Source organism: Manis pentadactyla, chromosome 14 (genome assembly GCF_030020395.1).
Source record: "Manis pentadactyla isolate mManPen7 chromosome 14, mManPen7.hap1, whole genome shotgun sequence".
Classification (NCBI taxonomy): domain Eukaryota; kingdom Metazoa; phylum Chordata; class Mammalia; order Pholidota; family Manidae; genus Manis; species Manis pentadactyla.
Window position 1 is genome coordinate 4963060 of NC_080032.1, and position 24935 is coordinate 4987994.

Here is a 24935-nt window from a genome sequence, read left to right on the forward strand (position 1 = left end):
TTTTTGTTTGTTGAGGCGTGTGAGCTCCTTATATATTCTGGACGTCAAGCCTTTATCGGATGTGTCATTTTCAAATATATTCTCCCATACTGTAGGGATCCTTCTTGTTCTATTGATGGTGTCTTTTGCTGTACAGAAGCTTTTCAGCTTAATATAGTCCCACTTACTCATTTTTGCTGTTGTTTTCCTTGCCCGGGGAGATATGTTCAAGAAGAGGTCACTCATGTTTATGTCTAAGAGGTTTTCGCCTATGTTTTCTTCCAAGAGTTTAATGGTTTCATGGCTTACATTCAGGTCTTTGATCCATTTTGAGTTTACTTTTGTATATGGGGTTAGACAATGGTCCAGTTTCATTCTCCTACATGTAGCTGTCCAGTTTTGCCAGCACCACCTGTTGAAGAGACTGTCATTTCGCCATTGTATGTCCATGGCTCCTTTATCAAATATTAATTGACCATATATGTCTGGGTTAATGTCTGGATTCTCTAGTCTGTTCCATTGGTCTGTGGCTCTGCTCTTGTGCCAGTACCAAATTGTCTTGATTACTATGGCTTTATAGTAGAGCTTGAAGTTGGGGAGTGAGATCCCCCCTACTTTATTCTTCTTTCTCAGGATTGCTTTGGCTATTCGGGGTCTTTGGTGTTTCCATATGAATTTTTGAATTATTTGTTCCAGTTCATTGAAGAATGTTGCTGGTAGTTTCATAGGGATTGCATCAAATCTGTATATTGCTTTGGGCAGGATGGCCATTTTAACGATATTAATTCTTCCTAGCCACGAGCATGGGATGAGTTTCCATCTGTTAGTGTCCCCTTTAATTTCTCTTAAGAGTGACTTGTAGTTTTCAGAGTATAAGTCTTTCACTTCTTTGGTTAGGTTTATTCCTAGGTATTTTATTTTTTTGGATGCAATTGTGAATGGAGTTGTTCTCCTGATTTCTCTTTCTGTTGGTTCATTGTTAGTATATAGGAAAGCCACAGATTTCTGTGTGTTGATTTTGTATCCTGCAACTTTGCTGTATTCCGATATCAGTTCTAGTAGTTTCGGGGTGGAGTCTTTAGGGTTTTTTATGTACAGTATCATGTCATCTGCAAATAGTGACATTTTAACTTCTTCTTTACCAATCTGGATTCCTTGTATTTCTTTATTTTGTCTGATTGCCGTAGCTAGGACCTCCAGTACTATGTTAAATAACAGTGGAGAGAGTGGGCATCCCTGTCTAGTTCCCGATCTCAGAGGAAATGCTTTCAGCTTCTCGCTGTTCAATATAATGTTGGCTGTGGGTTTATCATAGATGGCCTTTATTATGTTGAGGTACTTGCCCTCTATTCCCATTTTGCTGAGAGTTTTTAACATGAATGGATGTTGAACTTTGTCAAATGCTTTTTCAGCATCTATGGAGATGATCATGTGGTTTTTGTCTTTCTTTTTGTTGATGTGGTGGATGATGTTGATGGACTTTTGAATGTTGTACCATCCTTGCATCCCTGGGATGAATCCCACTTGGTCATGGTGTATGATCCTTTTGATGTATTTTTGAATTCGGTTTGCTAATATTTTGTTGAGTATTTTTGCATCTATGTTCATCAGGGATATTGGTCTGTAGTTTTCTTTTTTGGTGGGGTCTTTGCCTGGTTTTGGTATTAGGGTGATGTTAGCTTCATAGAATGAGTTTGGGAGTATCCCCTCCTCCTCTATTTTTTGGAAAACTTTAAGGAGAATGGGTATTATGTCTTCCCTGTATGTCTGATAAAATCCTGAGGTAAATCCATCTGGCCCGGGGGTTTTGTTCTTTGGTAGTTTTTTGATTACCGCTTCAATTTCGTTGCTGGTAATTGGTCTGTTTAGATTTTCTGTTTCTTCCTGGGTCAGTCTTGGAAGGTTATATTTTTCTAGGAAGTTGTCCATTTCTCCTAGGTTTCCCAGCTTGTTAGCATATAGGTTTTCATAGTATTCTCCAATAATTCTTTGCATTTCCGTGGGGTCCGTCGTGATTTTTCCTTTCTCATTTCTGATACTGTTGATTTGTGTTGACTCTCTTTTCTTCTTAATAAGTCTGGCTAGAGGCTTATCTATTTTGTTTATTTTCTCGAAGAACCAGCTCTTGGTTTCATTGATTTTTGCTATTGTTTTATTCTTCTCAATTTTATTTATTTCTTCTCTGATCTTTATTATGTCCCTCCTTCTGCTGACCTTAGGCCTCATCTGTTCTTCTTTTTCCAATTTCGATAATTGTGACATTAGGCCATTCATTTGGGATTGCTCTTCCTTTCTTAAATATGCTTGGATTGCTATATACTTTCCTCTTAAGACTGCTTTTGCTGTGTCCCACAGAAGTTGGGGCTTAGTGTTGTTGTTGTCATTTGTTTCCATATATTGCAGGATCTCCATTTTGATTTGGTCATTGATCCATTGATTATTTAGGAGTGTGTTGTTAAGCCTCCATGTGTTTGTGAGCCTCTTTGCTTTCTTTGTACAGTTTATTTCTAGTTTTATGCCTTTGTGGTCTGAAAAGTTGGTTGGTAGGATTTCAATCTTTTGGAATTTTCTGAGGCTCTTTTTGTGGCCTAGTATGTGGTCTATTCTGGAGAATGTTCCATGTGCACTTGAGAAGAATGTATATCCCGCTGCTTTTGGATGTAGAGTTCTATAGATGTCTATTAGGTCCATCTGCTCTACTGTGTTGTTCAGTGCTTCCGTGTCCTTACTTATTTTCCGCCCGGTGGATCTATCCTTTGGGGTGAGTGGTGTGTTGAAGTCTCCTAGAATGAATGCATTGCAGTCTATATCCCCCTTTAGTTCTGTTAGTATTTGTTTCACATATGCTGGTGCTCCTGTGTTGGGTGCATATATATTTAGAATGGTTATATCCTCTTGTTTGACTGAGCCCTTTATCATTATGTAGTGTCCTTCTTTATCTCTTGTTACTTTCTTTGTTTTGAAGTCTATTTTGTCTGATATTAGTACTGCAACCCCTGCTTTCTTCTCACTGTTGTTTGCTTGAAATATGTTTTTCCATCCCTTGACTTTTAGTCTGTACATGTCTTTGGGTTTGAGGTGAGTTTCTTGTAAGCAGCATATAGATGGGTCTTGCTTTTTTATCCATTCTGTTACTCTGTGTCTTTTGATTGGTGCATTCAACCCATTAACATTTAGGGTGACTATTGAAAGATATGTACTTATTGCCATTGCAGGCTTTAAATTCGTGGTTACCAAAGGTTCAAGGTTAGCCTCTTTAGTATCTTACTGCCTAACTTAGCTCGCTTATTGAGCTGTTATATACACTGTCTGGAGATTCTTTTCTTCTCTCCCTTCTTGTTCCTCCTCCTCGATTCTTCATATGTTGGGTGTTTTGTGCTGTGCTCATTCTAGGAGTGCTCCCATCTAGAGCAGTCCCTGTAAGATGTTCTGTAGAGGTGGTTTGTGGAAAGCAAATTCCCTCAGCTTTTGTTTGTCTGGGAATTGTTTAATCCCACCGTCATATTTGAATGATAGTCGTGCTGGATACAGTATCCTTGGTTCAAGGCCCTTCTGTTTCATTGTATTAAATATATCATGCCATTCTCTTCTGGCCTGTAGGGTTTCTGTTGAGAAATCTGATGTTAGCCTGATGGGTTTCCCTTTATAGGTGACCTTTTTCTCTCTAGCTGCCTTTAACACTCTTTCCTTGTCCTTGATCTTTGCCATTTTAATTATTATGTGTCTTGGTGTTGCCCTTCTTGGATCCTTTCTGTTGGGGGTTCTGTGTATTTCCGTGGTCTGTTCGATTACTTCCTCCCCCAGTGTGGGGAAGTTTTCAGCAATTATTTCTTCTAAGATACTTTCCATCTCTTTTCCTCTCTCTCTTCTTCTTCTGGGACCCCTATAGTACGGATATTGTTCCTTTTGGATTGGTCACACAGTTCTCTTAATATTGTTTCATTCCTGGAGATCCTTTTGTCTCTCTCTATGTCAGCTTCTATGCGTTCCTGTTCTCTGGTTTCAGTTCCATCAATGGCCTCTTGCATCCTATCCATTCTGCTTATAAACCCTTCCAGAGTTTGTTTCATTTCTGCGATCTCCTTTCTGGCATCTGTGATCTCCTTCCGGACTTCATCCCATTTCTCTTGCGTATTTCTCTGCATCTCTTTCAGCATGTTTATGATTCTTATTTTGAATTCTTTTTCAGGGAGACTGGTTAGGTCTGTCTCCTTCTCTGGTGTTGTCTCTGTGATCTTTGTCTGCCTGTAGCTTTGCCTTTTCATGGTGATAGGAATAGTTTGCAGAGCTGGGACGAGTGACGGCTGGAAGGACTTCCCTTCTTGTTGGTTTGTGGCCCTCCTCTCCTGGGAGAACAGCGACCTCTAGTGGCTTGTGCTGGGCAGCTGCGCGCAGACAGGGCTTCTGCTTCCTGCCCGGCTGCTATGGAGTTAATCTCCGCTGTTGCTGTGGGCGTGGCCTGGCTCGGGCAGCTACTCCAAAATGGTGGAGTTGCGTTGGAGCAGGAGCTGCTGGGAGGCTATTTATCTCCGTAAGGGGCCTCCCTGCTCCCTGCAGCCCAGGGGTTAGGGTGCCCAGAGATCCCGGATTCCCTACCTCTGGATTAAGTGACCCGCCCTGCCCCTTTAAGACTTCCAAAAAGCACCCGCCAAAACAAAACAACGCCCACCAAAAAAAAAAAAAAAAAGAAAAAAAAAGTTTTTAATTAAAAAAAAAAAGTTTTTAATTAAAAAAAAAAAGGTGGTCGTTCGTTTTTCTTTATTCTCCGGTGCCAGCCTCAGGCCTCTGCTCACCGGTCTTTCTGCCCTGTTTCCCCAGTATTGGGGTCCCTATCCCTGTAAGACTTCCAAAAAGCGCTCGCCAAAACAAAACAGCAAAAAAGCAAAAAAAAATGGTCGCGTGCTTTTCTTATGTCCTCCGACACCCGGCCTCCAGTGCCCGCTCACTGTTCTTGCTGCCCTGTTTTCCTAGTATCGAGCGCCCTGCACTCTGGCCCGGATGGCTGGGGCTGGGTGTTCGGCAGCCCTGGGCTCCGTCTCCCTCCCGCTCTGCCTGCTCTTCTCCCGCCGGGAGCTGGGGGGAGGGGCGCTCGGCTCCCGCGGGGCCGGGGCTTGTATCTTACCCCCTTCGCGAGGCGCTGGGTTCTCTCAGGTGCGGATGTGGTCTGGATATTGTCCTGTGTCCTCTGGTCTTTATTCTAGGAAGGGTTGTCTTTGTTATATTTTCATAGATATATGTTGTTTTGGGAGGAGATTTCCGCTGCTCTACTCACGCCGCCATCTTCCGCCCCTCCCTGATTTCTCTTTCTATTAGTTTATTGTTAGTGTATAGGAAAGCCACAGATTTTTTTGTGTGTTAATCTTGTATCCTGCAACTTTGCTGAATTCCGATATTAGATCTAGTAGTTTCGGAGTGGAGTCTTTAGGGTTTTTTATGTACAATATCATGTCATCTGCAAATAGTGACAGTTTAACTTCTTCTTTACCAATCTGGATTCCTTGCATTTCTTTGTTTTGTCTAATCGCCCTGGCTAGGACCTCCCGTACTATGTTGAATAACAGTGGGGAGAGTGGGCATCCCTGTCTTGTTCGCGATCGCAGAGGAAAAGCTTTCAGCTTCTCGCTGTTCAGTATGATGTTGGCTGTGGGCTTATCATATATGGCCTTTATTATGTTGAGGTACTTGCCCTCTATACCCATTTTGTTGAGAGTTTTTATCATGAATGGATGTTGAATTTTATCGAATGCTTTTTCAGCATCTATGGAGATGATCATGTGGTTTTTGTCTTTCTTTTTGTCGATGTGGTGGATGATGTTGATGGATTCCAACATCGATGGATGTTGGAATGTTGTACCATCCTTGCATCCCTGGGATGAATCCCACTTGGTCATGGTGTATGATCCTTTTGATGTATTTTTGAATTCGGTTTGCTAATATTTTGTTGAGTATTTTTGCATCTACATTCAGGGATATTGGTCTGTAGTTTTCTTTTTTGGTGGGGTCTTTGCCTGGTTTTGGTATTAGGGTGATGTTGGCTTCATATAATGAGTTTGGGAGTATCCCCTCCTCTTCTATTTTTTGGAAAACTTTAAGGAGAATGGGTATCATGTCTTCTCTGTATGTCTGATAAAATTCCGAGGTAAATCCATCTGGCCCGGGGGTTTTGTTCTTTGGTAGTTTTTTGATTACCGCTTCGATTTCGTTGCTGGTAATTGGTCTGTTTAGATTTTCTTTTTCTTTCTTGGTCAGTCTTGGAAGGTTGTATTTTTCTAGGAAGTTGTCCATTTCTCCTAGGTTTCCCTGCTTGTTAGCATATAGGTTTTCATAGTACTCTCTAATAATTCTTTGTATTTCTGTGGGGTCCATTGTGTTTGTTCCTTTCTCATTTCTGATTCTGTTGATTTGTGTTGACTCTCTTTTCCTCTTAATAAGTCTGGCTAGAGGCTTATCTATTTTATTTTCTCGAAGAACCAGCTCTTGGTTTCATTGATTTTTTGCTATTGTTTTATTCTTCTCAATTTTATTTATTTCTTCTCTGATCTTTATTATGTCCCTCCTTCTGCTGACCTTAGGCCTCATTTGTTCTTCTTTTTCCAATTTCGATAATTGTGACATTAGACCATTCATTTGGGATTGTTCTTCCTTCTTTAAATATGCCTGGATTGCTATATACTTTCCTCTTAAGACTGCTTTTGCTGTATCCCACAGTAGATGGGGCTTTGTGTTGTTGTTGTCATTTGTTTCCATATATTGCTGGGTCTCCATTTTAATTTGGTCATTGATCCATTGATTATTTAGGAGCATGTTGTTAAGCCTCCATGTGTTTGTGAGCCTTTTTGCTTTCTTTGTACAGTTTATTTCTAGTTTTATGCCTTTGTGGTCTGAAAAGTTGGTTGATAGAATTTCAATCTTTTGGAATTTACTGAGGCTCTTTTTGTGGCCTAGTATGTGCTCAATTCTGGAGGATGTTCCATGTGCGCTTGAGAAGAATGTGTATTCTGTTGCTTTTGGATGTAGAGTTCTGTAGATGTCTATTAGGTCCATCTGTTCTAGTGTGTTGTTCAGTGCCTCTGTGTCCTTACTTATTTTCTGTCTGGTGGATCTGTCTTTTGGAGTGAGTGGTGTGTTGAAGTCTCCCAGAATGAATGCATTGCATTCTATTTCCTTCTTTAATTCTGTTAGTATTTGTTTCACATATGTTGGTGCTCCTGTATTGGGTGCATATATATTTATAATGGTTATATCCTCTTCTTGGACTGAGCCCTTTATTATTATGTAATGTCCTTCTTTATCTGTTGTTACTTTATTTATTTTGAAGTCTGTTTTGTCTGATACTAGTATTGCAACACCTGCCTTTTTCTCTCTGTTGTTTGCATGAAATATCTTTTTCCATCCTTTGAGTTTAAGTCTGTGCATGTCTTTGGGTTTGAGGTGAGTCTCTTGTAAGCAGCATATGGATGGGTCTTGCTTTTTTATCCATTCTATTACTCTGTGTCTTTTGATTGGTGCATTCAGCCAATTAACATTTAGGGTGACTATTGAAAGATATGTACTTATTGCCATTGCAGGCTTTAAATTCGTGGTTACCAAATGTTCAAGGTTAGCCTCTTTAGTATCTTACTGCCTAACTTAGCTCGCTTATTGAGCTGTTATATACACTGTCTGGAGATTCTTTATTTCTCTCCCTTCTTATTCCTCTTCCTCCATTCTTTGTATGTTGGGTGTTTTGTTCTGTGCTCTTTTCAGGAGTGCTCCCATCTAGAGCAGTCCCTGTAAGATGCCCTGTAGAGGTGGTTTGTGGGAGGCAAATTCCCTCAACTTTTGCTTGTCTGGGAATTGTTTAATCCCTCCTTCATATTTAAATGATAATCGTGCTGGATACAGTAATCTTGGTTCGAGGCCCTTCTGTTTCATTGCATTAAGTATATCATGCCATTCTCTTCTGGCCTGTAAGGTTTCTGTTGAGAAGTCTGATGATAGCCTGATGGGTTTTCCTTTGTAGGTGACCTTTTTTTTCTCTCTGGCTGCCTTTAATACTTTGTCCTTGTCTTTGATCTTTTCCATTTTAATTATTATGTGTCTTGGTATTGCCCTCCTTGGATCCCTTGTCATGGGAGTTCTGTGTACCTCTGTGGTCTGAGAGGCCATTTCCTCCCCTAGTTTGGGGAAGTTTTCAATTATTTCTTCAAAGACACTTTCTATCCCTTTTTCTCTCTCTTCTTCTTCTGGTACCCCTATAATGTGGATATTGTTCCATTTCGATTGGTCACTCAGTTCTCTTAAAATTCTTTCATTCCTGGAGATCCTGTTATCTCTCTCTGCATCAGCTTCTCGGCGTTCCTGTTCTCTGTTTTCTAGTCCATTAATGGTCTCTTGTATCTTGTCCATTGTGTTTTGAAGTCCTTCCAGGGCTTGTTTTATTTCTGTATTCTCCCTCCTTAGTTCTTGCATATTTCTCTGCAAGTCCATCAGCATGGTTATGACTTTTGTTTTGAATTCTTTTTCAGGAAGACTGGTTAAATCTATCTCCCCAGGTTCCTTCTCAGGGGAAGATGTAGCTGATGTCAAAGCTGTCTGGGTTAGTCTTGTCTGGATAAAATTTTTTTGCCTTTTCATGTTGACAGGTGCAATGGTGAGCTATTTACTTTGTGTCAGCTGGGAGGGCCAAGGCTTTCCACTAGCTCCTGGCCTTTTTTTACTGGGACAACTGCGACCCCTAGTGGCTTGTGTTGGGCAATTGCGTGTAGAGTGGGTCTCTGTATCTTGCCGGGTGGGTATGGAGGAAGTTCCCTTGCTGTGGGCGTGGCCAACCTCAGGCTGCTGCTCTGCTATGGCGGGGCCCCGGACGGGTAATGGATTGGGGGCTATTTGGCTGTTCACCTCCGTGAGGGGTCTCAGAGCTGTTGCCCAGGGGTTAGTGCGCCCGGGGTTCCCTGGAATTTCCAGCTGCTGGACTTTGACCCGGGAAGCTTCCGTCCAGCTGTGGCGTCCCTGTCCCTTTAAGACTTTCAAAAAGCACTCGCTTTTCTTTGTCACAGGGGCGCCGGCTTTGGGACCTGCTCAAAGGTCTTGCTGTCCTGTTTCCCTAGTTTCCAGCCCTCCACGCATGCACTGTGTCTGCGCTCTGGTGTGGATGGCTGGGGCTGGGTGTTTAGCAGTCCTGGGCTCCCTCTCCCTTCCCGCTCCGACTCCTCTCCTCCCGCCGGGTCCTGGGGTGAGGGGCCTCGGGTCCCGCCGGGCTGTGGTTTGTATCTTACCCCTTTCACCGGGCGCTGGGTTCTCGCATGTGTGGATGTAGCCTGGCTGTTGTCCTGTGTCTTCTGGTCTCTCTTTTAGGATTAGTTGTATTAGTTGTATTTTCAAAAATATATATGTTTTTGGGAGGAGATTCCCACTGTCCTACTCACGCCGCCATCTTGGCTCCGCCCTGTTGAGTAGATTTTTAAGTGGATCAAATATCTGTAGAATGTAAAGCACCAAGAGAAAATAAATACCCATGTATGATCATGTAGTTGAAGAAAAAGGACACTACCATGGTGTTCTGAACCCATGTGCCCTCTAAGCTCCTCCATGCCTCCATTCTTCAAGGGAGGAAACCCTCACTGAGAGCTCACTGGGTACCAGGATCTGCTGGGCATTGCCAGTTACTCAACCTCTCTGTGCCTTAGCTCGTCATCTCTAGAATGGGGATATCATTTTTCCTACCTCAGAGGCCTGTTGTGGGGATTGCACAAGTTTGTGTTGGCACCATGCCTGGCATGTGGCAGGTGCCGTATGGGTGCTGGCTTGCGTTGCCACCATCCTCAGGAAGCTTGGAGTCAGATGATAAGCATGGGAGTTGATAAACGTGATAACCACGACATGCTTAGTGGCAATGGGTGCTCTGGTGTCCTGCCCCTTATGGTTCACACTGATTACACTGTATTTATTATCTCACTGGGTCCTTCCCCTTCAGTTTGGAAAGAGAGCCCAATCTCCCAGGCTTTTTGTTGAGATTACATGAGACATATTTTAATTAACTTTCTTGGACTGGGAAAGACTCAAGAGGTGTGACTGTGGGAACAAAAAGAGACATCTCCACCCTAGTAAAAGGAAATCGTTGGTTTTGGGGAGGAAAGGAGGGAGGGAGGGCAGGAGGGAAGGATGTTACAGCTCCTGGCAGGGGGGCATTAGGCAGGCCCGTGCTGAGAGTAAGGGACGAGAGGTATCTGACCTGTTACATGGCAGGCCAGGGGGCCGGGGTGTCCAGCATGGCTGTGTGTGGGAGGGACAGCTGGCGTTACCCAGGGGGGCCCCTGGGTGAGGAGAGGGGAGAGGCCAGCCCTCTCTGTGCCTGTAAGATGGCCCCAGTGGTTCAGATGCCAGCTTGCTCCTGCCCTCTAGAATCCTCTAAGCTCCTCCATGTGTGTGCAGGGTGTCCCACTGGTGAGGCAGGAGCAGCCATGGCCGGGCACTGAGCAGCACATGGGCTGTGGTGAGGCCTCCACCAGGTCCTCTGGAAGCTTCTGGGTTTTTCTGTGGATGAGTGACTCCTGTTTTCTCCCCTCAATTTCCTATTGAAAGTATGTGTTTTCTTACCAGAGTGCTTTTTATATATTAAAGATACTAATCTTTTTCTCATCAAATGTTGCAAGTATCCTTTCCTAGTTATTTGCTTTTACATTGTGGCTTATTTTTTTTTTGACATACAGAAGCTTTGAATTTTTATGTCATCAAATCTTTTGGCATTTTCAAACATTTGTGATTTTGTTCATCATGCTTAGATAATCTTTCCAAGACTGGAAAGAAATTCATCCACTCATTCTACACACATAATCCAAGTGCCTGGCACTGGACAGGAGAGAGGCCCCTTCTGACAGAGCCTATGTTCTGGAAGGGAGGCAGAGAAGAAGCATGTCAACAAATAGTAGAAAGTATTTGCCTCTGTTTTCTTCTAGCACTACAAATGTTCTGTGTTTTGGATTTAAAGTGTGGGGATTTTGCGTTAACAGAGTGGGGGTCTGCTTCAGAGTCCTCCCCTCCAGGAGTGTGACGGTGCCTTCCCGCCATTTAGGCAAGCAGCTTCTAATGTTCTTCAGTATGATTGTATCGTTTTTTTCTGGTTGAGTTGATTTTAGTCCTTAATATTTTGGGTTACTGTTTTGAGCAGGATTTTCTTATTGGTCATTATGTTTTCCAACTGTACATTTCTGGTTTATAGGAACCGTATTGATTTTTGCATGTTTACTTTAAATCTAGGTACTTCACTGAATTCCCATTATTTCCGATAGTCTTTGTTTTGTTTTGTTTGGGGCAGATGCCCACGTTGCCCCCTGTCCGTGGTAGCTGTCTCCTCATTTGTTGTTAGTTATTCTTCTGCTTTTTGGCTCTTTCTGGCTGTGACACCGGGGATGGTGTCACGTGAGTGCTACCAGCAGGTCCTCGCTGTGCCCCTGACTTTCTTGGCGACTGTGGCTGCAGTTTAAGGTTGATAGTCTTTATTCTGCTAGAAAATAAGCCCCCACCTCTTGCATGTTAGGCTTCTGATCAGGAGGTGTCAGCTCAGGCCTTTCGGCTCTGTGTCTGCACTGCCATAGGCTCCTTCATGCCTCATTGACCTCCTGCTGAAGACCGCTTGCTTTCTCCAAAGAAGCATAGGCCCCATTTTCCCAGCAATTAGGGCTTTTAAATTGGGGGTGGTTTTGATCTGTGTTCAGATAGTGCAGCACATCCCAAAGGCAGCTTTGGGCATTTCTGCCTCCACCCCCCACCTTCCCACCGATCTGTCACTTTGGAGAGTGGCAGCTGTGCAAGGTCAGACCCCGGTGGGGTGCCAGGCAGCAGGTGCTTCCTGCTGGTCTAACAGGCTGCCTGCCAGACCTGCAAATTCATGGCCATCACACCGACATGGTGGTGAAAAAGAGACCCAAGGTGTTTAATGGGTTGTGTTTTAGAATAAAAGGAAAAAGAGCTTCACAAAAAGCAATGGCTCCCAAAGAGGATTTTTAAACATGGAAGTAAGAGCTCAGTGTGGTGGACTGAGGGCTCCTTGTGCCAGGCTCCATGCTGAGTGTGGTGTGCACAGCAGCTCGTGCCATGCGCACAGTACATCTGAGGGACTCAGTGCCTTGCTCCATCGGAGCACCGGGGGAGGACAGGACTCAGAGAGCAATGACTTCCGTCCTGCCTGGTCAGGTGCCCCTGTTGTGGTGGCCTTGGCTCAGGCCCGCTGCTGCAGAGACGTTCCTCCCTGGCAACCTGCCCTCCCCTTCTGAGACCTTGCAGAGGCACAACACTGGATGAAGGCATGGCAGAGTGGCCTGGGACACGGGGCCTGGGTGAGACCGGCAGAGGTGGTGGGACCTCTCAGCCTCACCTTGGCTGCCTGCTGGCTCTTTGGCCTCATCCCAGTGTCCCAGCTTTATAGACATGGAAACTGAGGCACAGGGGTTAAGCATCTTTCTGCAAGCCCCCCAGTGGGCAGCATGCCATGCTGTGATTGCACACAGATCACTGCACCCCTTCACAGATGCCTCAAGGCTGTGGGAGCCCACGCTTCCCCTTTCTTTTGGGTTGGCCCTCAGGTCCTTGTCCCGTTACCTGCACCTCGGTCCTGAGGACCAGGTGTGACGAGTACTGTCACAGTCGTCTCATAGCACGCCCACCTCCTCGCCCCTTCCGGTGTCAGGACTCCTTGCTCCGGCTGAAGGACCACCAGCAGTGTTTTGAGTGCTCCGATGTGGCTCTGAACGAGGCAGTCCAGCAGATGGTGAATGCGAGTGAGGCGGCAGCCAAGGAGGAGTGGGTAGCCACAGTGACCCAGCTGCTCCTGGGCATCGAGCAGGCGCTCTCGGCAGACAGAGGTGGCTGTATCCTGAAGGAATCATCCTCTGCCCCCGGCCTCAGCCGGCTCGCCAATAACCTCATTCAGGTGAGCCCGGCTCCTCCCAGCCCCACCCAGCAGGTGCGGCTCTCTGGCATCCCCTCCTTCATAGTTCCCTGGCTTTCAGGGCACGTTAGGCACCCCAAGGGGATGTGTGGGCTTCTCTTGCTTGAGGGGGCTAGACCTCAGGCATTGGAGGTTGTGCCCTGGCTAAAGGCCTTCCTGGGGCTGGTCAGTCTGAGGGTTAGAGACGGTGTGGCATTTGGCACCAGACCGCCTGTCCCAGAGGGGAAGGAAGCCGACCAGAGCAGGGAGTCCTGACCTGTGTGCAGCGAGCCTGGGCCTCCTGTCTCCCTGCCAGGGCTCTCCACCACCCCATGTCGGCCTGGCACTTGGAGCTGAGAGGTAGCCATGGCACCCCAAAACATCCAGGCGGGCTTCATGGCAGGGAACCATCCTCTGAGTCATCCTCAGCTCTCCCCTAACAACCCCCACTCAGGCCATCAGCAACTCCTACCAAGTCCATATCCTAAACGCCCCACCCTTTGGTTCTCCCCGCTGCTCTGCCTTAGCCCAAGCCCTCACCATCTCTTGCTTTGACTGAGGCAGCATTCTCCCTGCAGCCCTCCTTGTCCCCTCTACCCTTCCAGTCCAGCCACCACCATGCCATGGAGGCACCTTTCCAAAATGGCAGTGTGAATGTGCCCTTCACTTGCTTCAACCCTTCATATTCTCTCCAGGTTACCTGTCGCCCAAGGTGGCAACACTGATCCAACACCCGACCTTCCTCTCCGCTCTCATCTTTTGCTTCTTTGGCTGCCTCTGGGGCCTTTGTCCGCATGTCCGTTCTCTGCACCTAGTCCCTGCCCTCTCCGCATGCTGGGCACAGCACAGCCACGCACCTGGAAACCTCTCCAGGGCTGGCCCTCCTGTGACACCCACTGTGCTGCTCACTCCCCCAGGTCATCGACTGCAGCATGGCTGTGCAGGAGGAGCCCAGGGAGCCCCACGTCTCCTCCGTGCTGCCTTGGATCATCCTGCACCGGGTCATCTGGCAGGAAGAGGACACTTTCCGCTCCCTCTGCCACCAGCAGCAGCTCCAGAACTCGGCAGATGAAGGTGTGGGAAGCGGGTGTGGGTCGGGGTGAGGGTGGAGGTGGGGCTGGGCCCTGACCTCGTGTCCTTGCCTATTGCCTCTGTCTCCATCCATGTGCTGTGAGTGGGTGTGGCTCCCAGACAGAGGCAGAGGGGCCCTCAGGGAGCTCACTGTGCAGTAGGGCCTAGAGGCAGCAGGTGTGTAGAAGTATGTCATCTGGTATAGGTGGCAACGCAGCGTGATGGCATGGTGAGTGCTTACAGAGAGCGCCCACCGCTCCCAGAGGTCTAGCTCCTTTGATCCCCACCACCCACCTAGGCAACAGCAGCCTTGCCCTGGCCCTTGCATTTACCCACCGCCCATGGCCCCTCCTTGGTGTGAGCCAGTGGGGGGGGACGTGGGCAGCTGGAGGGCAGTGTGGAGCAAGCACGGGTTCCACTGTCACTTCGTGGATGTGTGACCTTGGGCAAGTCATACAACCTCTCAGCCTCTGTTCCCCTTATACATGTCGGCAATAATGGTACCTGCCTCAGAGGGTTGTTCTGAGGGCAAAATGGAACAGTAGCTGAAGGCAAAATCAGTGCCTGGCACACGGGCATGCTAAGTGATGTGTGGTCCTTGTGAGTGGAGAGGCCAGACGGGGCGAGCCCAGGGCTTTTCCTGGAGCTGACACCTGAGCCAGGTCAAGGCAGTGGTAGGAAATGTGGTTAATTGAAGAAATTATGTAACAGTAACAGCTAAATAACATTTAAGCCAAGATTGCTTGTAATTTAACAAATGGATTTCCTTTTTGGTGTTTCTGCATTTTCTGTCTAGACTTGGCCAATGACATAAACTTTTTATAAAGCTGTAATTATAAAACACACATTCATATATTTATTCGATTAGTTTAAAATTAAACTTACTGGGGATTTTTCCTCAGTAATTTGAAAAATAGAAAAGTAGAAAGCAAAGGAAGTCATCCCTGTTCCAGTGACCTAGGGAAGACCAGAGTCAACATGTGGTGTGTTTCCTTACAGTCATTCCCTCTGGCTTCGTTTACCTCCCAGACACTTAGCAGCTGCTCAATGCATGTCAGGCCTCTGTTGAGCAAGATGTCTCTGGCCCGGCAGGTTCGTGGTGGGAGGAGACAGACCGAAACACCACAGCCATGTGGCCTGCTGAGAGGGGGGCACCTCTTGCTGCTGGGTGGGGGCTGGTTTGAGGCCTAATGGAAGAGCTTGGGCGAAGGAAGGCACTGGCGGATGGAGTAGTGTGGCACGTAGGGGGGCCGGGCCACGTTGGTCGGACATGAGAAGGGCCAGACCGAGAAAGGTTTTTATATCTTAATTTGTAAAGCTGTTTCTGTTTAGCTCCATAGTCTTTATAATGCTGATGAGAGGTGCCCTGCTTTACTGAACGCCCCCCAGAACCCTCAGGATGGCTGCAGTGTTTCTTAGAGGTCATACTTCAGTGAACACCTCATACATATATTTTTGCTTTTGTCAAACTGATTTTTTTGGATAAATTTTTAGGATGAATATCTTTAGAGCTCTTGACAAATAGCACCTTTGTATTTTCTAAAAGGGTCTTAGTGATGAAAAAAGATTGAGGTTTACAACTACAAATGTTTATGGTTTTTCTTATGAAAAAATACAGAAAGACTCTTGGGTTAAGAGTCTCTTTTTCCCCAAAATGAATTATGTAAACAAAATACAATTTAAAGGAACCTGCCAGTAAGCAAACAAGTAAAGAAGAAAGGGTAGGCCACGGAAAGAAATAAAAGATTTTGGTGGACTGGCAGCCATGGCATGGCTCTTGGCTCCTCCTCCAGCCCCAGTAGGAATGCTCAGGGAGGATGGTAAGTTGACAGAGTCCGGGGAAATACTAGCATCCTCTCACTTATAGAGAGCGGGTTGGTGGGGAAGCCCCCCATATTGCCCTGGTCCCTTGCAGAGGTAGGAAGGGCTGCTGAGTCTCGCTGCCTTCCGGTGAGGAAAGGGGCCCAGGGACAAAAAACACTTCTGGCGGATGGTGAGGAGCCTGGTGTAGCACACTGACACATATTGAGCTCTCTGGAAGTGGACACCGAGATGGTTTATCAGGGTCAGTGCTTGGGGAAGGAAGGAGGGAGCCAAGAGGGGCCAGAGAGACAAGTTGAACTGTGGTGCAGGCCTGACAAAGCCTTGGCCAACGTGTCAGGCTGCTCTGGAGCCAGAGTTCCCATCAGAGCTGTTGCCCTGTTTGGACTGAAGCAGGCAGGGCTTTACACTCCCCAGTTGCCTAGTCAGTCGGTGTGAGCTCCCCCAGGAAGCACGTGACCTCGGGTGAGGTGAGCATGCAGCTGCAGCGGACTGTGAAGGAACCGGCAGCTGGGGGCGGGGGGGTTGGCTGCTGGCTGCACTCTTCTTGCCAGGCAGCAAGTCCTGGTCTTAGAGAACAAGACCTAGGTTACCCAGCAAGAACTGTGCACAGCCTTAGCCATGTGTTCTCCTTTCTTCACCTCTGCAGACATAGAACATTTACAGAAAAGTAGATTGAGAGCAACACCTGCTTTACAATTAGGGCTTTAAGGAAAGGGTCAGTGGGTCTTACCGTATGTGGAAGTGTGCCTCAGGAAGTTCATTCACAATCTACCAGAGCACTTCGTTGTCAGAGTACTGGCCCTTGCAAATCACGAAAAGGTTAGAGAGAAGTGACACGGCAAGTAGGCTGACATACTGTGTAGGGGGACCCTGCATAGGGAACAAAAAGTAAAGAGACAGTCAGTGTGGAAGGAAAAAAATCATCAAGGAACAGAGGCAGGGGTTCTGCAGATAGTTTGCTCAAGGAAAAAATTCATTAAAAAAATGTGAGCTCATAAGCAGGATGAAATGAAAAGAAAAATTGTAGAACTCAGGGTATAAAATAGTGTAAACCAAATCTCACCATTATAAACTAATAAATAAACCAAACAGCAAGGACTACAGTGAGTACGACAGAAACTAAAATGGTGGATGCAGTTAAGAGCTACAGGCATTAGAGAGAGGACAGTAGGTGTGGAGCATGGAGATGGTCCAGTGTGAGGCTAAACAGATGGAAGGACTCCAACAAGAAATAGAGAAATAACCAGCCTAATATCAAATGTAAGAAAATTTCTCTGAATTGTAGTAAAAACTGAACCTGCAGATTTCAAGTATATAGTGTATATACCAAGAAAAGTAGATAAACATCAGGATACGTCCTGGTTAAGTATCCACTTGAAGAATTAAGATTTTTTAGGTTTCTAAACTGAAAAAACAATTATCTTCATGGGACAAAAAAATGAGACTCAAGATTTCTCCATGGCAGCACTTGGGGCAGTTGGGGTGATGTCTGTAAGTCTGCACAGTTCTCAAGGAAAGAAAGTGCAACCCAAGACATCTAACCAAGTTATTTGTAATCATAGTGGTAACAGACACGTGTAAACAGGGGCTCCGGCTCCTATGAGTGCTTCTTAGGAACACTGCTGGGGGATGAAGTTAGGAAACCAGCCTGGGTCAGAGTGCAGCTCCTCAGGAATGGAGAAGCATGGGGAAGAATTTGAAGTGGAATTTCTTTTAAAGAAGTGGAATCCATTTAAAGTGGAATTGGGAGAAAGCAACTGTGCTAACAGTGGTTGCAGAATAAAGTGTAAATGTTATAATCCTTGAGGCACTACAAATAATATGCACAACAAACTGGGATATGGTGAGAAAGAAGGAATGTTACAAAGCTGTCATTTGTATGTACAATAGGGAGGCACTTGATGTTCTTGAAGTGGAAACTAAATTTAAAAACCATAAAAAACAGGAAAGGCTTGAACTTAATGATTTTCTGACTTTTTTTAAACCAGTGCCTTTCATACATTTATGATTGGTACTGACCAATAGTAAAAAGTACAAAACAACTTTCATGAAAGAATCCTTATTCTACTGGGGTGTGGTCCCTATTTGTATTTTCTGTTCTAATATGTTCCATTCTAATCCTCTTTTAAAATGCCAGTTACAGGGTTATTAATGGGTTATGGCCCAGTTTTTCAAACACACTGAAGGCTCTTTAAGGAACTCGTAATCGTTCTAGTGGTGACAAAATATGTAACTGAAATTTAGATGTTCTTTTTTTCTTCTATAATATTCAAGTAGACCTAACTATAAGAATCTTTAAGCACTGGTATATGCAGTATGGGTTCCATTGTTATAAATTATAACAAATTAGAACATTTCTTTCAAAATGTGTCATATATGCCCAGAAAGAGGAGTACAGTGATGTTTCCCAGATGTTGGTGTCGGGTTATCTGGGAGCTGATACCTGGTGGATGAGGCATTCTTCCTTGTTTTCCTGTATGATTTGAGTTGTTTTGGGGTAAACATGTATGCTTTGGTAAAGCCACTCAAGTCATTACTTATTTAAAAAGACAAAAATATAAAAAAGGAAAGAAAGAAGCCACCTTGGTAAAGACAGAAAAGCCCACAGAGGAGAGACTGAGCCCCGCAGCCCCCACCCATGTCACCACACTAAGTCTGTGTCTGTTGGTCTGGTCTTTCCCCAGTGATGGCTGAGACCCCCATGCTCCCGTCCTCTCTCATGCTGCTCAACACAGCCCATGAGTATTTGGGCAGGAGGTCCTGGTGCTGCAATTCAGATGGGGCTCTGCTGCGATTCTACGTAAGTGTTGCCCACCTGGCCAGGGCTGCTGGTGGGGCTGGGCGTGGCTGGCACCCTGGGCCTTGTGTGGCCTCCCCCTGCACTGGGGTCCACTGTGCTTTGACTCACTGCGTGAGTCAGGGTGTATGTGATGCATACACTCACAAAGTGTATGTGGCTACCGAAAGTTGCCAGCATGTCAGACTTGGTTCCCTTGTGTGCATGCAGCTCAGGGGAATCTGGACCTGGCATTGACCTGCAGATGAACTTAAATCCACTAGTCCTTATGGAGTCTGTTCTGTGTCAGGCGTAGGGCCGGGCCCTCCAGTAGGGTCGTAACTACAGTCACCACTGCCTATTGAGTCCTGTTTGCCAGGAACCACTCATTGTACTAAGTAGTAGTTGCTCAGTGAGTAGCTGTTGTATTCAGTCAGTCAGTAAATGTTTAGCACAGTAGGCTTCCTCTCACTTGCCAGCTGTGAGTGACTGGGCTTACTGGGGGCAAGCAGCATGATTCCGGTCCCAAACCTCACTGTTGAGGTTGAGGCCCAGTAGGACACAGGCAGGTTACAGAGCTTGGGAGGGGCACCCAGCCCAGCCTGCAGTGTCTATGAATAAATGTTTGCATGGAACACAGCCACCTTTAGCATTTACATATTAACTCCGGCTGCTTTTGCAATGCAGTGGCAGGGGTGAGTAGCTCCGATAGAGTCCACATGGCTTTTGAAACTTAAAATATTTAGTATCTGGCACTTCAGGAAAAGCTTTGCTGACCTTGTGCTCTACCTTTTCAGTGAGCGTTCTCCCTACAACGCGACCTCCCTCCCCAGTCCTCTCGGTCTTCCTCCTCTACTCTCCCACAGCTCATGCCATCTTCCAGCATGCCCATGCTGCATAACTTACTTAATTTATTTTTATTGTGTGCCTTTTCCATTGAAATGTAACTTCCGTGAAGGTAGGGATTTTTGTTAGTTTTGTTCCCTGCTGGATCCAAGCACAGCACCTAGCCCTTGTAAAGGCTTCATAAATATGGGTTGAATGAATGAATAAATGAGATTGAGTATTTATAGAGCTCCTGTATGTGTAGGGCTCGGCAGTTTGCAAAGCACTTGTGCTGAGGATGTTGGAGGCTTGGCCAGGAGACCAGGCTGGCTGGCTCAGGGCCCTGGAACTGGTTAGGGTCTGAGGTGAGCTCCAGCCCCCAGCTGTGGATGCCTAAGTGTGTGGTCCGCCCTGTGGGCTCTAAGGACCTCCAGGGTGCTCACCCTGGGTCAATTCCATGCTCCAGGAGCATTTTTCAAGGAGTCGTGCCAGCTGAGTGTATTGCTACCAGAATCAGGAACTCCCTTCTGCCTTCCCTATCCCAATTAGAGAGTGTGGGGACAGTGTCAGTTTCTATAGGATCACCTCCACCAGGCAGTCACCCTTAGGCTGACTGGGGGGAGTCAGGAATGGGTTAGCACCTTTGCGAGCCAGGGCCAGGCAGGAGTGGCACTGAGAGGGACAGGCAGCTGCAGGGGCATGATGGGATTGCCTACTCCTGGTGTTTTTAAGTCTGCTTCTTCTTTGGAGCATGAATTCTAGCTGCCAGGACCTGCCAGTTGAAGTTGAAGGTATAGAAGTGATATGGGTACTGCCATGTTCCATTTCATAGCTCCTAATTTGCTGTTCCAGGCCCAGCCTTTCGATTCCTCCTATTCTTGTAACAATTTTACCTTTGAGGATAGAGCTGCTGCTTAGTGACTGACTCTGTGCTCAGGACCTGGCCACCCTCTTCCCTAGGATGTGCATATCTGGCTTTTCCTTTCCTTCCTGCTGGTGCAGGTCTCAGCTCAGAAGGCACCTTCTCAAAGAGGTCTTCCTTGGCTCTGACACTCTCTGTCCCATCTATTGCTGGGCAGCCCTGCTATTTCTTATTGTGTCATGTGCCCCTCCTCCATTTGATAGCATCCCCGAGACCACGGACCTTTTCTGTATTTCTGGCTGAAGCATCCCTAGCGCCCTAAGCAGTGTGTGACACAGATTACTGCCCAATTGATGTTTCTTGAATGAATGAAGACATGTTTCTTGAAACATGAAGACATTCATTCATTGATCCAGAAATGCTTGCTGGGCACTCATCGTTCTGGGTGCAGTGGAGGTTCCTGTGTTGGTGAATACTTTATTACCACCTCTACTCGTTGCCCCAGATCGTGGTCTGCACGTCAAGGGCTGTGTCTTGAGAGTGCTTTGTGACCAACATAAAGGAGACACATGTTTTTGTGTGGGTTGTTTCCTCTTCTTGGGTGGAGTGGGAATCTTCTCCGAGGGGTAATCCTCCTGGATCTCGTCTCTCCTTCAGTTAGTGTTTCTTTCACATGTTCTGTTCAGGCTGACGAATCCTTATCCTCCATCCACACTTAACTCAGGTGGCCCCTCTCCTATGGAGGCTTTACTAACTTCTGGACAGTCCCTCTTACACTGTGTCCAGTGTACTACCACCCAGATTGTGTTCACATTAACCATCAGCTGTTTTTGCTGCAAACTTGTCTTCTAGTAGAAATAAACTATTACAGGAAAGATAACATGTTTTTTATTACTTTCTCTCCCTCCCTTGAATTTGGTGTCTTTTTGTCCATGTTTTTATACCTAGCTATTACAAACTGTGTGTCAGTAAACAATATATAGTTGTATGGGTTTTTAAATTTTACATGCAGAATATCTTATAGTATGTAACCTCTTGCAGCTTTCTTTTATTCATTTTGATTCAATGAGATATAGTCATAATGATACAAATCTGGTTCATTCATTTTAATTGCTTAGAGGATATTGTGTGAGTATATCAAAATTGTCAACTTTTTAGTATGGAAAAGTCCAATTATATGTTAAAGTAGGAATAATAGTATAGTAAGTCCATACACTGAGCATTGATGAATAATTATTAATTCATGATGCATAGCTGCTCCCCTTGTAGCCCTCCCCCATCCATACCACATTATTTTGAAGCAAATCCTAGACATTACGTCACTCAGCTGTAAGTATTACCATGATTTTTAAAATCCATTCTCTTAATGGCATTAAGGGTGTTTATCCATTTTTTTGTCTGTTATAAACAGTATTATGGTTGATGTCTACCACCAAGTTGTTTTATGGGTACTTGTGAGTGGATTCCTATAAAAGGAATTACTAGGTCACAGAGTTTGCATATTTTCAACTTTAAAAACGATTTTCAAATTGTTCTCCAAATAGTTGAACTAATTTTATACTTTTGAGGGCAATATGGGAAATCCTCCTATCACTGTCAGCCCTAGATGCTGCTGGCAAGCGCTGATGCCCGTCTGAGAGGGTGAAGGGGCATTTCATTGTTCTGAATTTCTTTTTAATACTTCATGATTATTAATGATGTTGAGTATCTTTTATGTTTATTGGCCCTCTGGGTTTCCTCTTTGGTGATTTGCCTGTTTATATAATTTGCTTTTTTCTATTAGGTTATTTTTCATTTTCCTATTGATTTGTGGAGTTCTGTATGTACTCTGATTTCCAATCTTTTGTCTGATATATATGTGTCATCACTTTGATATGCATTTGTGTATGTGTACGTTTGTATATTTAGTTCTACTTCAATTTTATAAGGCATATCTTTTAGCTTTCTTAGAGCATTTTTACAGAATTAAAAAATTTTGATGTCAAATTTATCAGTCCTTTCCTTTATGGTTTGTGATTTTTTTTAGTGCTTTTTAAAGAAATTCTCTCCTCCCACAAGATTATAAAGTCTGTTAACCTAAAAGTTCACTCTCATTTTTCGTATCTGGTCTTCATTCCATCTGGATTTTATTTTTCTTCGTGATGAGGCAGGGATCCGTCTTACATCCCATGTGGGTGCCCAGTTGACTCACACCAGTCACTGGAGAGGCTTCTCCCTGCACTGATTTGTAAGGTCGCCTCCATCTTCTGTTCGTCTGCATGAGGGTTTGTCTTTGGATTCAGTTCTTTCTACTGGTTTGAACTGTTGACTCTGTTCCTTTGGTGAATATAGGTCCATTTAGATTTTCTCTTCTTAAATCAATTATATTTTTGGGATAGTGTCCACATAAGCATGAATTTGTTCATGATGTTTGCCTGTGATTTTAAAAGTCCCTGTGGTACCTCTAGTTATGCCCCTTTTCATTGCTAAAATAATTTATTTGTGCTTCCTCTCCCACTTTCTTGTAAATCAGTCTTTCTGGAGGTTTATTTAAGTTAGTGTTTTAAACTAGCAGCTATTGGTTTGTTGATTTTTAAATTTGCTTTCTTGTTCATTAATTGCCCCTTTAGTATTTATTATTTCTTTGGATTTACTGTGTTTTTTCCAACTTATTGAGGAAAAAGCTAATTTCAGTGTTTACTCTTCTAATACACGTGTTAAAGGTTACAAGTTTTTCCCAAGGACATTTTAACTTTATGCCATAAGTTTTGACCTTTGGTATTTGTTATCCTTATGTATTGATTTCTAATTTTACTGAATTAAATTCAGAAGATGTGGTCTGTATATCTTGTCTTTGGTATTTGTAGAGACTTGCTTTTTATCTAGTTTTGGTAAAATCCCATGAATGTTTGAAAAGAATGTGTATTTGCTGAAAGTTGGGCGTAATAAAAGCCACTGGATCTAATCTCCATAGATGACACTTGTTAACTGTGATGTTCACATCCCCTGTGTTCCTCATTGACGTTTTGTCTGAGAGAGACTTCCTCAGCCCTAATGGGATTTGCCATCTTACATTATAACTCTAGCATTAACTGCTGCCCTATTGGAGGCTGAGACTCTTCAAAGTAAGGCGTATGTCATACCGTGCCTGGCAATAGGAGGTGCTCTGTAAATATTTGGGTAACAAACGAATGGGTAACTAAATAAATGAGTAAAGACGTTTCCAAAGGGCATGTAATATCCCCTTCAAGTGGCAGGTAGAAACTGACTGGGCATACTTGAAGGAAGGCAGCTTGGCAAGTCCCTTAGGAGGCTGCTGTGCCAGAGCTGTGCCCAGAATGGGTATGAGGTAACAGGCCTTTTCCAGGAAACAGGCCCAACAGATGCAGCCTCCCCAGGTTACCAGTTGATAGATGAGAGGCGATGTTCCTGGGGCCCCACTGCCAGGGAGGCTGTGGGCCCTCTTGGCAGGTGTCTATTCCTGCCTGTTGCAGGTACGAGTTCTCCAGAAGGAACTTGCTGCACCTGCCTCCGAAGACACACACCCCTACAAGGAGGAGCTGGAAACGGCCTTGGAGCAGTGCTTCTACTGCCTGTACAGCTTCCCCAGCAAGAAGAGCAAGGCCAGGTACCTGGAGGAGCACTCCGCCCCGCAGGTGAGGGCACCACAGGGGCCGCCACTCCCTCCTCTGCCTGCAGGAGGGCTGCCCAGAGAAGCAGGGGCTCTGAGCCCCCCAGAGGACAGGAGGCTTGCGACATGTAGCTCTGCAGACCTATGTGGCTTTGCATCAGGAGGATGCGGAGATGTTCTCATCGGTAGTCTGATCAGAGGGAAAGGGTTTTCCTTGCAAAAACTAGCTTCATAAATGTTGGCTGATCATTCAGAAATGCAGCATGGCAAATTCTTAAGAGATTTTTTTTTTCCAGTCTGGATAATATGAATAACTCATCAGAGGTTTTTCATTTGTTGTTGTTTCGTTTTCAGAGCACTGTCAGGTGTAGTGTCTCATGGCTCATCAATACCGTCAGTCATTCTTTTGTCTTACGGATTCTATCCCCTGAGCGTAAGCTCCTTTGGGCAGGACCCCTTCTGGGCCCCACACAGAGTGCAGAGCCACCCTGGCCCAGAACCCTTGGGTGCTATCTGTCAACCAAGTGACCAGTGAGGTAGCTGAGGTTTGAGGAGAGAGTCAGTGGCCTGTGCAAGGTCTCTGCTTGAGATGGGACACAACCTCTGGCTTGGCCATGTGGACTCAAAGAGTGCAGCCCTCTGCTTCCAACATCTGTCTGTATAAAGACCAGGTTTGCGCTGTGCACTTCTCTGCTCTCCAGACACTTGGGTTTGGGGATTACAGTGGGCATGTAGATTTTTAGAAGTATATGGGACTTGTTTTAGGCTCGCTAATAAATTGTAACCTTGTCTATGTTGTTTCCATGAAAGAACTTTTCCCTTTGTGTTTTACCCTGACTACTCTATGATCTGTCTTTTTTTAAGGTGGACCTCATATGGGAGGATGCACTGTTTATGTTTGACTATTTTAAACCGAAGACCCTTCCTGAATTTGACAGCTACAAGACCAGCACCGTGTCTGCTGACTTGGCCAATCTCCTGAAGAGAATTGCCACCATCGTGCCCCGTACCGAGAGGCCAGCCCTGAGCCTGGACAAAGTGTCCACCTACATTGAGGGGACCTCAGCTGAGGTAGGAGCTG

The 24935-nt window shown here is 45.3% G+C and overlaps 1 protein-coding gene across 8 annotated transcripts in view; it reads left to right on the forward strand.

The window, feature by feature from the left end:
- The window catches only part of CABIN1 (calcineurin binding protein 1), a 157193-nt gene that overhangs the window by 38380 nt on the left and 93878 nt on the right, over positions 1–24935 (forward strand). For all 8 annotated transcript variants that reach the window (XR_008993846.1, XM_057492208.1, XM_057492206.1 and 5 more), the window contains 5 exons: positions 12647–12889; positions 13804–13960; positions 18466–18581; positions 23718–23879; positions 24719–24925. Coding sequence is in view for 7 of the 8 variants with exons in the window: in XM_057492208.1 (XP_057348191.1) it covers positions 12647–12889; positions 13804–13960; positions 18466–18581; positions 23718–23879; positions 24719–24925 (885 nt within the window). In the remaining variant the exon portion in view is untranslated. The remainder of the gene's footprint in view (positions 1–12646; positions 12890–13803; positions 13961–18465; positions 18582–23717; positions 23880–24718; positions 24926–24935) is intronic.